Here is a 15,034-nt window from a genome sequence, read left to right as displayed (position 1 = left end):
CATGGGGAGAATGTACATTCTTACAGGCAGCGGCGGGAATTGAAACTGGGTTGCCTATACTGTAAAGTGTTGTGCTAACTCCTACGCTACCGTGCCACCCTTTGTCCTAAAGATGTTACCAGCATCGTCCATCGCTCTCAGTGTTTAATGTCCAAAGTAAATTTATTGTCAAGTTACATACACGTCCATATACTACCCTGGGATTCACTTTCTTGTGGACATTCACAGTAGATACAAAGAAACACAATAGAATGAATTAAAAACTACACACAAAGACAGACAAACAACCAAAGTCAGAGGCTTTTTCCAAGGGCTGAAATGGCTGCTACAAGAGGGCACAGTTTTAAGGTGCTTGGAAGCAGGTACAGAGGAGATGTCAGAGAGTGGTGAGTGCATGGAATGGGTTGCCAGCGACAGTGGTGGAGGCGGATATGATACGGTCTTTTAAGAGACTACTGGATAGGTACATGGAGCTTGGAAAAATACAGGGCTATGGGTAACCTAGGTAATTTCTAAAGTAAGTACATGTTCAGCACAGCATTGTGGGCCGAAGGGCCTGTATTGCGCTGTAGGTTTTCTGTGTTTCTATGATGACAGATTGTGCAAATTCAAAAAAGAACAAAATAATAAATAAATAAAAGATTTTAAGAACATAAGTTGTAGAGACCTTGAAAGCAAGTTCGCAGGTTGTGGAAGTCAGTCCAGTGTTGGGTGAGTGAAGGTATCCACTCTGGTTCAGGAGCCTGATGATTGAGGATAATATCTGTTCATGAATCTCGTGGTGTGGGACCTCACATTCTTGTACTTCCTTCCTGGTGACAGCATGGATGGCGGTGTCCTTGATGCACTAAGGAGTTCCCAGTCTATGCCTGGGAAGTTGAAGTCACCCACAATAATAACCCTGAATATTTTTGCTCCTTTCAATAATTTGCCTGCATATCTGTTCCACAGTGTCCCTAGGGGTCTATAGCATCTGCTCCTCAATGAACTATGGGATCTATAGTGTAAATCCATGAGTGATGGCATCTTTCTTATTTTTGAGTCTATTCATATAGACTCATTCAATGAGTGTTCCATTTCTTCCCCACTAAGCAGAGCTGTGATGCCTCTCTAGTAAGGCAATTCCTCCCCCTTTTTTATTCACTGCCCTATCTGTTCTAGAACATCAAGACCCTGGTATATTCAGTCTAGTCCCCTTTACAAGCAGGTCTCTAACTGTCACAGCATAGATCCACATTCTAAGATGATCACCTTTACTCTCAATACTCCATGCATTGGAATACACACACCTCAATCCATCTGTTGTTTGTATCCCCTACCTCCTGTTTATCCTTCATGGCCATATTGCTGCTTATGGCATATTACTTAATCCCTCTATTCTGTGATCTGGTGTTCTCGTTCCCATTTCACTGCCAGTCCAGTTTAATAAAGTGTCCTTTTGAAAAAAAGACTTTGAGACAATTTCTTTATTTAAGGGTGAAACCTTATTTCTAATGTAATATATGTTCATAGGGAATAAAGAAATGTTTTTTTAAAGGTCTTCCATTATTAACTACATTACCTATTTATCTTTTCTCCATCCACTTTGGCTGTAATGGCCTTCACTCTGTTGTAATTGCCTTTATTTAAATCAATGTTCAGATCCAAGTTCATCATCCTCAGGCAGAATGTGAAGTCCTGTCATGTTATGATCACTCATCCACTGAGGATCCTTTCCCTCCTGAAATCATTAATTAATCCAGTCTCATTACACATGGCCAGATTTAAAACAGATTGTTCTCTGAATGGTTCTATTCTCAGAGGCTGTCCTGATTACACTCTGAGCTTATCCTCAAGCTTTACTTTCCCAATTTTATTTGACTCTTTCTACATGAAAATTAAACCCACCTAAAATTATTGTGTTAGCTTTCTCTCAAATCTCTATTTATTAATTCACTTTTTTGTCCAATTAATAACTCTGCTTTCTTTCCCTTGGTATTTCTTTTCTATGTCCTAATCCTAAACTCCCAAGCCAGCGTTACTGTACAGTTCACATCCTTGAATGACATTATTACCACACCACCTTTCCCTTTGTCCCTATGCTCCCAAACTGTCAACTACCCCCAGAATATTCAGTTCACAGCACCAATATCCTTATATCCAAGTGCCTTTGATGGCTCACAGATCATAACTATTTATTTCAATGTATTTTATTAGTTCACGTACCTCATTAATGTTGTGTGCAATCAATTTTCCACAAGTTGATCCTTATTGGAGATGCACAAGTACCTTTATGCACACTATTCCTGGTGATCACCAGCCATGTGGCCATCCTACACTGTTGTCTTGTCTACCTTGCACTTTACAAATATATCCTCAAATATCTGCCCATCCCTCACAGTGTAATTTCAAGTCTGAAGCCTTGTGATCTGTCATGACTTAGCCAATCTCCATGTGTTCAGGAGACTTAAGAGACTGTAGATGCGGAAATCTGGAACAAAGAACAAACTGCTGGAGGACCTCGCGGATGGCTGGAGGAACTACAATTTACCCAGTTTCAATCCCATCCCCACTTGGTTCCATTTGTACATCATCCCTCTCTATCTGGTTCAACTAATCACCTCCGTTCCTTTTTCTTCCTCCACCCTTTGCAGCCCACAACTAGCCCCTTTTTCCTCTCTCCTTAGATGTCTTCACCCATTATCCACCAGCTACCATTTACCAACTCTATTCATCCCTCTCTCCCACCTGGCTCCATATGCCCATTATCTCCCTGGTTCCACTGATCACATGTCAGCCTCTGCCTCACTCCTCCCTCTACACCCCCAGTCCTGATGAAGGATCTTGATAAGAGATGTCGACTGTCCTTTTCCCTCCACAGATGCTGCCTGACCTGCTGAGACTCTTCAGCAGTCTGCTACTTGTTCTGTATGTTTGGAGACAGGGACAGGTCTTCAGACACTTCAGGAGAGTTTCCCGCTGGCTTTTAGTTTCCCTGTCAGGTATATGCCAGTCCTGATGATGACAGCAGCACGAGGTGGAGGATAAGACTGGCTTGGCACCAGCACTAACTCTTCTCTCTGCTTCTCCCAGTGAATTCGCCAAGGAACGGGAGAGGGTGGAAAATAGGAGGTCGTTCCTGAAGCTCCGGAGGCAGCAGCAGATTGAGCGGGAGTTAAACGGATATCGGGCCTGGATCGACAAAGCAGGTGACCTCTCGGGGGTGGAGAGAAACTGATAGAAGGTTACTGAGTTTGGTATTGGTATTAGTATTGGTTTATTGTTGTTACATGTACAGAGACACAGTGAAAAGCTTGTCTTACATGTGTTTATTCAGATCAAAGTTCAAAGTAAATCTTTTATCAAAGTACATATATGTCACCATATACAACACTGAGATTAATTTTTTTGCAGGCATACTCAATAAATCTATATTAGAATTATAACCATAATGTTTCAGACATGCTAGAGGCAGAGGGATGAAGGGTGTGGGGGGGTGGCATTGCTAGTCAGGGAAAATGTTACAGCAGTTCTCGGGCAGGACAAATTAGAGGGCTTATCTACCGAGGCCATATGGGTGGAGCTGAGAAACATGAAAGGTATGACCACATTGAGGTTGTATTATAGACCACCTAATAGTCAGTGAGAATTGGAGGAGCAAATCTGCAGAGAGATAGCAGACAACTGCAGAAAACATAACTTTGTGATAGTAGTGGATTTTAATTTTCCACATATTGTTTGGGACTCCCATACTGTTAAAGGTCTAGATGGGTTAGAACTTGTAAAATGTGTTAAGGGAAGTTTTCTAAATCAATATATATATATATATATATATATATATAGGCACTGACTAGAGAGGATGCAATATTAGATCTCCAATTAGGAAATGAGTTAGGACAGGTGATGGAAGTGTGTGTAGGGGAACACTTTGGTTCCAGTGATCATAACACCATTAGTTTCAACTTGATCGTGGATAAAGACAGATCTGGTCCTCGGGTTGAGGTTCTAAACTGGAAAAAGGCCAAATTTGAAGAAATGAGAAAGGATCTAAAAAGCATGGATTAGGACAGGTTGTTCTCTGGCAAGGATGTGATTGGTAAGTGGGAGGCCTTCAAAGGAGAAATTTTGAGAATGCAGAGTTTGTATGTTCCTGTCAGGATTAAAGGCAATGTGAATAAGAATAAGGAACCTTGGTTCTCTAGGGATTTTGGAACTCTGATAAAGAAGAAGAGAGAAATGTATGACGTGTATAGGAAACAGGGAGCAAATAAGGTGCTTGAGGAGTATAAAAAAGTGCAAAAAAAACTTAAAGAAATCTGAGGGCTAAAAGAAGACATGAGGTAGCTTTGGCAGTCAATGTGAAGGATAATCTAAAGAGCTTCTACAGGTACATTAAGAGCAAAAGGATAGTAAAGGATAAAATTGGTCTTCTTGAAGATCAAAGTGGTCGGCTATGTATGGAACCAAAATAAATGGAGGAGATCTTAAATGGCTTTTTTGCATCTGTATTTACTAAAGAAGTTGGCATGGAGTCAATGGAATTAAGGCAAACAAGTAGTGAGGTCATGGAACCTATATAGATTGAAGAGGAGGAGGTACTTGCTGTCTTGAGGCAAATCAGAGTAGATAAATCCCCATGACCTTGAAGGAGACTAATGTTGAATTTGCAGGGGCCCTGGCAGATATATTTAAAATGTCGGTATCTACGGGTGAGGTGCTGGAGGATTGGAGGGTAGCTCATGTTGTTCCATTGTTTAAAAAAGGCTCTAAAACTAATCCGGGAAATTATAGGCCGGTAAATTTGACATCAGTAGTAGGTAAATTATTGGTAGGAGTACTAAGAGATAGGATCTACAAGCATTTAGATAGACAGGGACTTAGTAGGGAGAGTCAACAGGGCTTTGTGCATGCTAGGTCATGTTTAACAAATTACAGTTTTTCGAGGAGTTTACCAGGAATGTGGATGAAAGGAAGGAAGTGGATGTTGTCTACATGGATTTCAGTAAGGCCTTTGAGAAGGTCCCTCATGGGAGGTTAGTTAGGAAAGTTCAGTCGCTAGGTATACATGGTGAGGTGGTAAATTGGATTAGACATTAGCTCAATGGGAGAAGTCAGAGAGTGGTAGTGGAGGATTGCTTCTTTGAGTGGAGGCCTGTGACTAGTGGTGTGCCACAGGGATCAGTGCTGGGTCCATTGTTATGTGTCATCTATATCAATGATCTGGATGATAATGTGGTAAATTGGATCAGCAAATTTGCTGATGATACAAAGATTGGAGGTGTAGTGGATAGTGAGTAATGTTTTCAAAGCTTGCAGAGGGATTTGGACCAGCTGGAAAAATGGGCTGAAAAATGGCAGATAGAGTTTAATGCGGACAAGTGTGAGGTATTGCACTTTGGAAGGATAAACCAAGGTAGAACATACAAGGTAAATGGTAGTGCAAAGGGATCTGGGAATACAGATACATAATTCCCTAAAAGTGGCGTCACAGATAGATAGGGTAGTAAAGAGAGCTTTTGGTACTTTGGCCTTTATAAGTCAAAGTATTGAGTATAAGGGTTGGAATGTTATGGTGAGGTTGTATAAGGCATTGGCTGAATTTGAGTATTGTGTGCAGTTTTGGTCACTGAATTACAGAAAGGATATTAATAAGGTTGAAAAAGTGCAGAGAAGGTTTACAAGGATGTTGCCGGGACTTGAGAAGCTGAGTTACAGAGAAAGGTTGAATAGGTTAGGGCTTTATTCCCTGGGGTGTAGAAGAATGCGGGGAGATTTGAGAGAGCTATATAAAATTATGCTGGGTATAGATAGAGTGAATGCAAGCAGGCTTTTTCCACTGAGGCTAGGTGAGAAAAAAACCAGAGGACATGGGTTAAGGATGAAGGGGGAAAAGTTTAAAGGGAACATTAGAGGGGACTTCTTCACACAGAGAGTGGTGGGAGTGTGGAATGAGCTGCCAGATGAAGTGGTAAATGCACTTTTAACATTTAAGTAAAATTTGGACAGGTACATGGATGAGAGGTGTATGGAGGGATATGGTCCTGGTGCAGGTCAGTGGGATTAGGCTGAGAAGTGGTTCGGCACAGCCAAGAAGGGCCAGAAGGCCTGTTTCTGTGCTGTAATGTTCTATGGTTCTAATAGAATCGAAGAAAGATGACACCAACTCGGGCATTCAACCAGTGTTCAAAAGACAACAAACTCTGCAAATTCAAGGAGAAAGAAATAATAATAAATAAATAAGCAATAAGTATCAAGAACATGAGATGAAGAGTCCTTAAAAATGAGTCCATAGGTCGTGGGAATATTTCAGTGATGGGGCAAGTGAAGTTGAGTGAAGTTAACACCTTTGATTCAATAGTCTAAAGATGGAGGGGTAATAACTGTTCCTGAAACTGGTGTTGTGAGTCCTGAAGCTCCTTTACCTTCTTCCTGATGGCAGTAATGAGAAGAGAGCATGACTTGGATGGTATAGGTCTCTGATGATGGATCTGCTTTCCTGGACAATTATCAATGATGTTTTCATTGGTGGGGAGGGCTTTACCATGATAGTCTGGGCCATATCTGCTGTTTTGTAGGATTTACTGTAGGGGGTCTAGTTTGGGTGGTAGCAAGCTTCAGATGTAATCCTTGACCAGCCTCTCAAAGCATTTGCTTATTATTGAGGTGAATGCGACAGGATGCCAGTCGTTCAGGCATGTTACCTTGGTCCTTTTTGGTACAAGGACAATGGTAGATAATTTGAAGCAGGAGGGCACTCTACACTGGGCGAGGGAGAGATTAAAAATATCTGTAAACACACCTGCTAGTTGTACTGCGCACATCTTAAGTACTTGCCCTGGGATGCCGTCCAGTCCTGCAGCCTTGTGACGGTCCAGTCGTTGGAAACATCTGCATATCTCAGCATCAGAGATGACCAGGTTGCAGTTTGTAGCGGTGGCTTTCCTCGGAGGGTCAGGGTTAGCAACATCGAACTAAGCGTAAAAGTCATTGAGCTCATCTGGGAAAGAGGCCACGATGTTGGCGGCACCACAACTTTTGGCTTTGAAGGCTGCGATGTTATGCAACCCTCGCCACAAGTCACGTGTCCTATTCGTTGTGAATCTTGACTCAATCTTCTCCCTATCTTGTTATTTTGCAGCCTTGATAGCTTTGTGCAGATCATAGCTGCTTTTCTTGAGCTCTAGTTGATTTCCAGCAATGTAAACTCGATGTCATGCTGTAAGTGCTGCTCGCACAGAATTATTGCTCCAGGGTTTCTGGTTCGGGAAGACCCTGACTGACTTCTGGGGGACAACATCGTCGATGCACTTCCAGATGAAGCACGTGGCTCCATCAGTGAATTTGGAGACATCCTCATCATAGAAGATATTTCGGTCAACATCACTGAAGCAGTGTGGATCTAACTTCGAGTTTACTTTAAGCGAGGCATGCACATATCATAAAGTAACGTGATAACATATGCAATTAACATATTTATCCAACTGACCTGTAATCAATTATTTTGAATGAACAAGAATGCTTAATCAACCAATATATACAAGATTAATCAAATATTACTGGAATATTTCATTCATAACTCACTCCCTGCATAGCTATAAACTCCAAATCAATAGAAAATGCATCTCAATTACATATACAGAATATTAGTATATACACACATCCTCACCATAATAAATTTCAAATATCCCATTCAGGCCTAAAGATTTCATCGCTGTGGTAGATTTCTTACTCGTGTGGGATAACATCTATTCTGAGCAGGGAGATCATTGCTTGGCTGGTGAGACATGCCATTGTGAACCGATCTCAGGTTCTGGGGCCTCCTCTGGAGTGACTGTAGGAGTTATTTCTGACATTGCAGGAAGTGACTCTGACAACAGTCACCACCTTTTCTATCTAACAATTAACTCTGTTGTCCTCTACTGATCAATGAGTCACCTCTAAATGATATCAGATGCAATCTCCACTGTATAGGAGAGTGGTTCAGTTCTGCCCTTAATAGTTCCGAGTACCCCCTTGTGGTTACCTCTGTAGCCCCTCACCAGAACTACTTGTCCAGGAGTGAAACATTGAGCTCCTTGTTCAAGGAACCTTCAATTTGTCTCAGCTGTTGGTCCTACATACTCATTCTGAGATTGAGTTTGACGAAATCCAAGCCTGAACGCAAAGGACAACCCAGTAACAGCATAGCTGGTGAGTTGCTGGTTGTGAATTGTACTGCAAGGAGGAAATTGGCAAGCCTTCGGTGTTCTGCTGACATAGCTGGCTGCGCATTCTTTAGATACTGGTCCACCCTTTCTGCCAAGCCATTTGAGCTGGGTGGGATGGTGCAGATATAATATGTCTTACTCCTTTCACTTTTAGGAATGAATGAAACTATCCTGCCACAAACTGTGGTCCATTGCCATTGACTTGTATTCTGTAACACCAATCCTGCAGAAGAGGCTTCTCAATACATCAGCATTGTGCAAGACTGAAGTGGAGTCGATTGGGAACACTTCTGGCCATTTTATAGTTGCATCTACTGCTACCAAGAAATTTGTGCCCACGAACAGTCTGACAAAATCCACATGAGCCTTCTGCCAGAGCAATGCAGGCCTTTGACAGGGATGGAGAGACGCTGTTCTTCCCATTTTCCTGACATGTTGGTGTCCCATACAGTGCATGTCGAGCTGCATGGTCTGTTGACATATCACAGCCGAAGCTTCGAGCCAAAGCTTTCATTGTAACCACACCCACGTGACCACATGTAGCTCCTCCAACACTTCAGCTCTCAGCTTGATGGTACAACCACTCTCTATCTCCAAATCAGGCAACCTTCATCAAGGGCAAGTTCATCCCGATGCTGGTAAAAATGAGGGAACTGGAGTTTCTGCTATATGTTCTAGCTATTTTGAATGGTCATGTGGACTTGAGGCAGTGTAGGATCGTTTCTGGTTTCCGGAAGAAGGCAACACTACCAAAGGCAACATCCTCTAGATGGGTTATGAAGCAATTCCTTTCTGCTACTGTTAGAACTTGTTATCTGGGGGGTGGGATTTGATGTTTTTCTTTGAACATGTTGTTTCCATGGTTCTTATTTGTTTTGTGATTTCAGGTTGTATACTGCAAAACTACGTTGGTAATAAATATACTTTGAACTTTGGATCATCTCTGCATATAGAGAGACTTCGATTTGCGTTAACAAGAATACATCAGCAGGAGTGTTTTCATTTTGTAAATTTTTCCGGAAATTCCTTTTCCAAGGGTAAATGGGACAATCCATCAGCATTTCCATGATTAGTCATCCTCTTGAATTCAATCTTGTAATTGGAGCTTCCAAGAAACAGAGCCCATCTCTGAATTGGTGCTGCTGCTGCTGTTAGGGGAGCACACTTCTGTGGATTGAAAATAAACACCAGTGTTAAACTCTCTCCCATACAACTATTGGTTAAAATGTTTTGCACCCCAAACCAGTCTTAAGGCCCCGTTGTCAATCCCTGCATAGTTTTTCTCTCCAGCAGTAAGGGAATGTTATTCATTCAAAGGCTATTCATTTCCATCACTCATAACATGTGACATGACTGCACCTTTAGCATAAGGTGAGATATCACAGGCAAGCTTCACTGGATGGTGTGTCGGTACAGTCTGTGATGTCATCATTTCCTTTACCATTTTGAAAGCCATCTCACACTATTTTGTTCAGTACCATTTCTTCCTGCTCTGCAGTAATGATTTCAGTGGGTGGAGCACAGTAGCCATGTTTGGCAGTAATCTATTACAGTAGTTGACAAATCCTAAAAAGGACTGCAGCTAGAGATGTGTTAATGTTGATGTGTTCTTTGGCCTTGGGACGTCCACCACTGCTTGAATTTTCTCAGCACACTGTACATCAATAGTGTGACCACAGTAAGTGATGCTTGGTTTAAAGAATTCACGCTTGTCACGTCATCCTCTGAACCCATAATCTTCTAATCAAAACAAGGTTTTGATTCCTTCTCATCCTTACTGGTAATAATAATACGCATACAAGAAGCTGGAGGAACTTAGCAGATTGGGCAGCATCCGTGGAAACGAGCAGTCAACGTTTCGGGCCAAGACCCTTTGTCAGGACTGAAGAGGGAGGGGGCAGGGGCCCTATAAAGAAGGTGGGGGGAGGGTGGGAAGGAGAGGGCTGATAGGTGCCAGGTAAAAAAAAACAATAACAGGAAAGATCAAGGGGTGGGGGAAGGGAAGCAGGGAGGGGATAGGCAGGAAAGATGAAGAAGGAATGTAAGGGGAAAGCAGTATGGGTAGTAGGAGGCAGAACCATGAGGGAGGTGATAGGCAGCTGGAGGAGGAGGCAGAGTGAAACTGGGATGGGGGAAGGAGGGGGAGGGAATAACCGGAAGTTGGAGAATTCGATGTTCACACCAAGGGGCTGGAGACTACCCAGATGGTATATGAGGTGTTGCTCCTCCAACCTGAGTTTAGCCTCATCATGGCAGTAGAGGATGCCATGTATGGACATATCCAAATGGGAATATGAAGCAGAGATGAAGTGGGTGGCAATCAGGAGATCCTGTCTGTTGTGACGGATGGAGCGGAGGTGCTCGACGAAGTGGTCCCCCAATCTGCGTCGGGTCTCGCCGATGTAGAGGAGGCCGCACTGGGAGCACCTGATGCAATAGATGACTCCAACATACTCACAAGTGACGGTTGCCTCACCTGGAAGGACCGTTTGGGGCCCTGAATGGTGGAAAGAAAGGAGGTGTAGGGACAGGTGCAGCATTTACACTTGCATGGATAAGTACCAGGTGAGAGATCTGTGGGGAGGGATGTGTGGACCAGGCAGTCAGGGAGGGAACAATCCCTGCAAAAAACGGAGAGTGGTAGAGAGGGAAAGATGTGCTTAGTGGTGGGGTCCTGCTGAAGATGGCGGAAGTTGCGGAGGAAAATATGCTGGATCCGGAGGCTAGTGGGGTGGTAGGTGGTAGTGATGCATCTAGGTAACACTGAGTGCCTGGGCCAATTCACAGCACCTGGTCTATAGCTTTCTGCCAAAGTGCAGGTGCAGATGCTCCTCCAAAAAGTAAGCTTATTCTAGCGATAAAGCCCTTTGTGAGAGTTCATGATGAGAAACACTTTGGACTCAACTATGTCCACTTTGCTGAAGTGTTTTCCTCCAGAAAGGTTTGCAAAGGTATCTTCTATCCTGGGCAAAAGGTATTGCCAACATGCTCTTTGTATGTGTCCTACTTTGTCGCACTTTCTACAAGTTTACAATCTTTTAAATTTGCATTGGTCCAGCATAATCGAGCCCCTACCAGAACAACTTGTTCAGTCTGGCTGGTTTCTGTTCAGACGCTGCAATTTTGTTCACATTCACTCGCATTTCTAACTGCAACTCAATTGTGTCGTTGTCTATGGTTTCCATTGATGCAGCGATTTCAGTTGTTTTCCTGAGTTGTGCTTCTATTAGGAGCTGTTTTTGAATACCTTCTTGTAAGATTCTGGAACCTTCATGTCTCATTAAACCTTTACTGAATTGACTGCTCAGACAGTCACTTCAATTCAGCCTCACACACTGAAATGGACATCCTTTCCTTTTGATTCCACTTAAGAAAACTAAGGTTTCTGCAATCAATAATGGTTTCAGTTCAAAATGTTCCTGCACTACTTTGACAATATCTGCAGTGCTCATTTCTGCTGGTTTTGGTTGGAGCAGTTAAACTATGAAGCCAACAGTATGCCTTTAAAACCAATGAGCTCATCAATTTTTCTGACATCACCGGCCATTTCTGCTTTTTTTTAATGATTATTACCACCCAGTACTTACTCTTTACAAACCTTTAAATTCTTCCATTTTCTAGCTTTTTGAAAAAAACTTGACAGTCTCTTCCCTTCCAAAGAACATGTGCTGCACTGCTTTAAAAAAATTCAACAGGCTCTGCACATGTTGGGCTGCATTTTTTTTTTGTTTGAACGTCTTGCTGCACTTCAACAGATCCATGGCTGTCTTGAGCTCATTTTAAAAATACCTAGTTTCCAGTGTTATGGTTGTTTGACTTTAAAACATTAAACTAATTCAAAGGAAGACCCGGAAGTCCAGAAATGCGGATCTAAGTTCGAGTTTACTTTAAGTGAGGCATGCGTGTATCACATGGCAGCACAATAATGTATGCAGTTCCCATATTTATGTATATAGCCCATAATGAATTATTAAGATGAACAAAAATGCTTGATCAACCAAAAGATAAATGCAAGATGACTCAAATATTTTTGAAATATTAAATACGCAACATATTTGTCAGACCACACTTGGAGTATTATGAAGTTTTTGTCCCCTTAGCTAATAAAGGATGTGCTGGCCCTGGAGAGGGTCCAGAAGAGATTCACAAGAATGATCCCGGGAATGAAAGGATTAATGTATGAGGAGTATTTGATGGTTGTGGGCCTTTACTCGCTGGAGTTTAGAAGAATGGGGGGGGGGGGGGTGGATCTCATTGAAATCTTTTGAATTTTGAAAGACCTAGATAGAGTGAACGTGGAGAGGGTGTTTCTTGCAGTAGGGGAGAGCACAGTCTCGGATGTCCCTTTAGAACAGAGATGAGGAGGAATTTCCTTAGCTGGAGGGTGGTGAATCTGTGAATTTGTTGTCAAAGATTGCTTTGGAGGCCAAGTCTTTGGGTTTATTTAAAGCAGAGGTTGATATGTTCTTGATTAGTAAGTGTGTCAAAGGTTATTGGGAGAAGGTAAGGATAATGAGGCTATTGAGAGATAATAAATCAGCCACATTGGAATGTTGGAGAAGATTTGATGAGCTCATTAAGGAGGCATAGGATCCAAGGGGACATTGACTTGTGGATCCAGAACTGGCTTACCCACAGGAGGCAAAGGGTGGTTCTAGACGGGTCATATTCTGCAATGGAGGTTGGTCACCAGTGGTGTGCCTCAGGGATCTGTTCTGGGACCACTTCTCTTTGTGATTTTGATAAATGACCTGGATGAGGAAGTCGAGGGATGGGTTATTAAATTTGCTGATGACGCAGAGGTTAGGAGTCTTGTGGGTAGTGTGGAGGGCTGTCAGAGGTTACAGTGGGACATTGATAGGATGCAAAACTGGGCAAGAAGTGGCAGATGAGTGTGAGGTATTTCATTTTGGTAGGTCAAATATAATGGCAGAATATAGTATTAATGGTAAGACTCTTGGCAGTGTGGATTGAGCTTAGGAGCCGAGAGGTAATGTTGCAGCTATATAGGACCCTGGTCAGACCCCACTTGGAGTACTGTGCTCAGTTCTGCTCACCTCACTACAGGAAGGAGAGGGAAACTGTAGAAAGGATGAAGAGGGGAGATTTACAAAGATGTTGCCTGGATTGGGGAGCGTGCCTTAATAACCATATAACAATCACAGCACGGAAACAGGCCATCTCGGCCCTCCTAGTTTGTGCCGAACTCTTAATCTCACCTAGTCCCACCTACCTGCACTCAGCCCATAACCCTCCACTCCTTTCCTGTCCATATACCTATCCAATTTTACCTTAAATGACACAACTGAACTGTCCTCTACTACTTCTACAGGAAACTCATTCCACACATCTATCATTCTCTGAGTAAAGAAATACCCCCTCGTGTTTCCCTTAAACTTCTGCCCCCTAACTCTCAAATCATGTCCTCTCGTTTGAATCTCCCCTACTCTCAATGGAAACAGCCTATTCACGTCAACTCTATCTATCCCTCTCAAAATTTTAAATACCTCGATCAAATCCCCCCTCAACCTCCTACACTCCAATGAATAGAGACCTAACTTGTTCAACCTTTCTCTGTAACTTAAGTGCTGAAACCCAGGTAACATCCTAGTAAATCGTCTCTGCACTCTCTCTAATTTATTGATATCTTTCCTATAATTCGGTGACCAGAACTGCACACAATATTCCAAATTTGGCCTTACCAATGCCTTGTACAATTTTAACATTACGTCCCAACTTCTGTACTCAATGCTTTGATTTATAAAGGCCAGCGTTCCAAAAGCCTTCTTCACCACCCTATCTACATGAGACTCCACCTTCAGGGAACTATGCACTGTTATTCCTAGATCTCTCTGTTCCTTTGCATTCCTCAATGCCCTACCATTTACCCTGTATGTTCTATTTGGATTATTCCTGCCAAAATGTAGAACCTCACACTTCTCAGCATTAAACTCCATCTGCCAACGTTCAGCCCATTCTTCTAACCGGCATAAATCTCCCTGCAAGCTTTGAAAACCCACCTCATTATCCACAACACCTCCTACCTTAGTATCATCGGCATATTTACTAATCCAATTTACCACCCCATCATCCAGATCATTTATGTATATTACAAATAACATTGGGCCCAAAACAGATCCCTGAGGCACCCCGCTAATCACCGGCCTCCATCCCGATAAACAAATATCCACCACTACTCTCTGGCATCTCCCATCTAGCCACTGTTGAATCCATTTTATTACTCCAGCATTAATACCTAACGACTGGTTGAGTGAATAGGTTGAGTGAATTCAGCCTTTTCTCCTTGGAATGATGGAGGATGAGATGTGGCCTGACAGAGGTGTATAAGCTGATGAGAGGCATTGATCGTGTGGATAGTCAGAGGCTTTTTCCCTGGGCTGAAATGGCTAGCATGAGAGGGCACAGTTTTAAGGTGCTTGGAAGAAGGTACAGAGGAGATGTCGGGGGTAAGTTTTTTACACAGAGAGTGGTGAGTGAGTGGAATGGTCTGCTGGTGTCGGCGGTGGAGGCAGAAATGATAGGGTCTTTTGAGACCCCTGGATGGCTACATGGAGCTTAGAAAAATAGAGGGCCATGGGTAACCCTAGGTAATTTCTAAGTTAAGTACAAGTTCGGCACAGCTTTGTGGGTTGAAGGGCCTGTATCGTGCTGTAGGTTTTCTGTGTTTATAAATGGCCTAATTCTGTTTCACTGTCTTATGGGTAGGAGCATATGAGCCATTTGGGCAGGTGAGACTAGCTCAGGTAGATATCTTGATCAGCATGGATGAGTTGGACCAAGTGGCCTGTTTCCATGATTATTGGACTATAACTCTCATTTGCTCTTTC

The 15,034-nt window shown here is 42.7% G+C and overlaps 1 protein-coding gene across 1 annotated transcript in view; it reads left to right on the top strand.

Annotated features, from left to right (window-relative positions):
• LOC132402214 (probable voltage-dependent R-type calcium channel subunit alpha-1E) overlaps positions 1-15,034 on the top strand; it is a 600,800-nt gene that overhangs the window by 290,179 nt on the left and 295,587 nt on the right. Inside the window, exon 9 of the mRNA XM_059984957.1 lies at positions 3,073-3,188. Within this exon, the coding sequence (XP_059840940.1) occupies positions 3,073-3,188 (116 nt within the window). The remainder of the gene's footprint in view (positions 1-3,072; positions 3,189-15,034) is intronic.

Source organism: Hypanus sabinus, chromosome 11 (genome assembly GCF_030144855.1).
Source record: "Hypanus sabinus isolate sHypSab1 chromosome 11, sHypSab1.hap1, whole genome shotgun sequence".
Lineage (NCBI taxonomy): Eukaryota > Metazoa > Chordata > Chondrichthyes > Myliobatiformes > Dasyatidae > Hypanus > Hypanus sabinus.
Note: the sequence above shows the minus strand (reverse complement) of the source record. Positions and strands in the feature narration are given on the sequence as shown.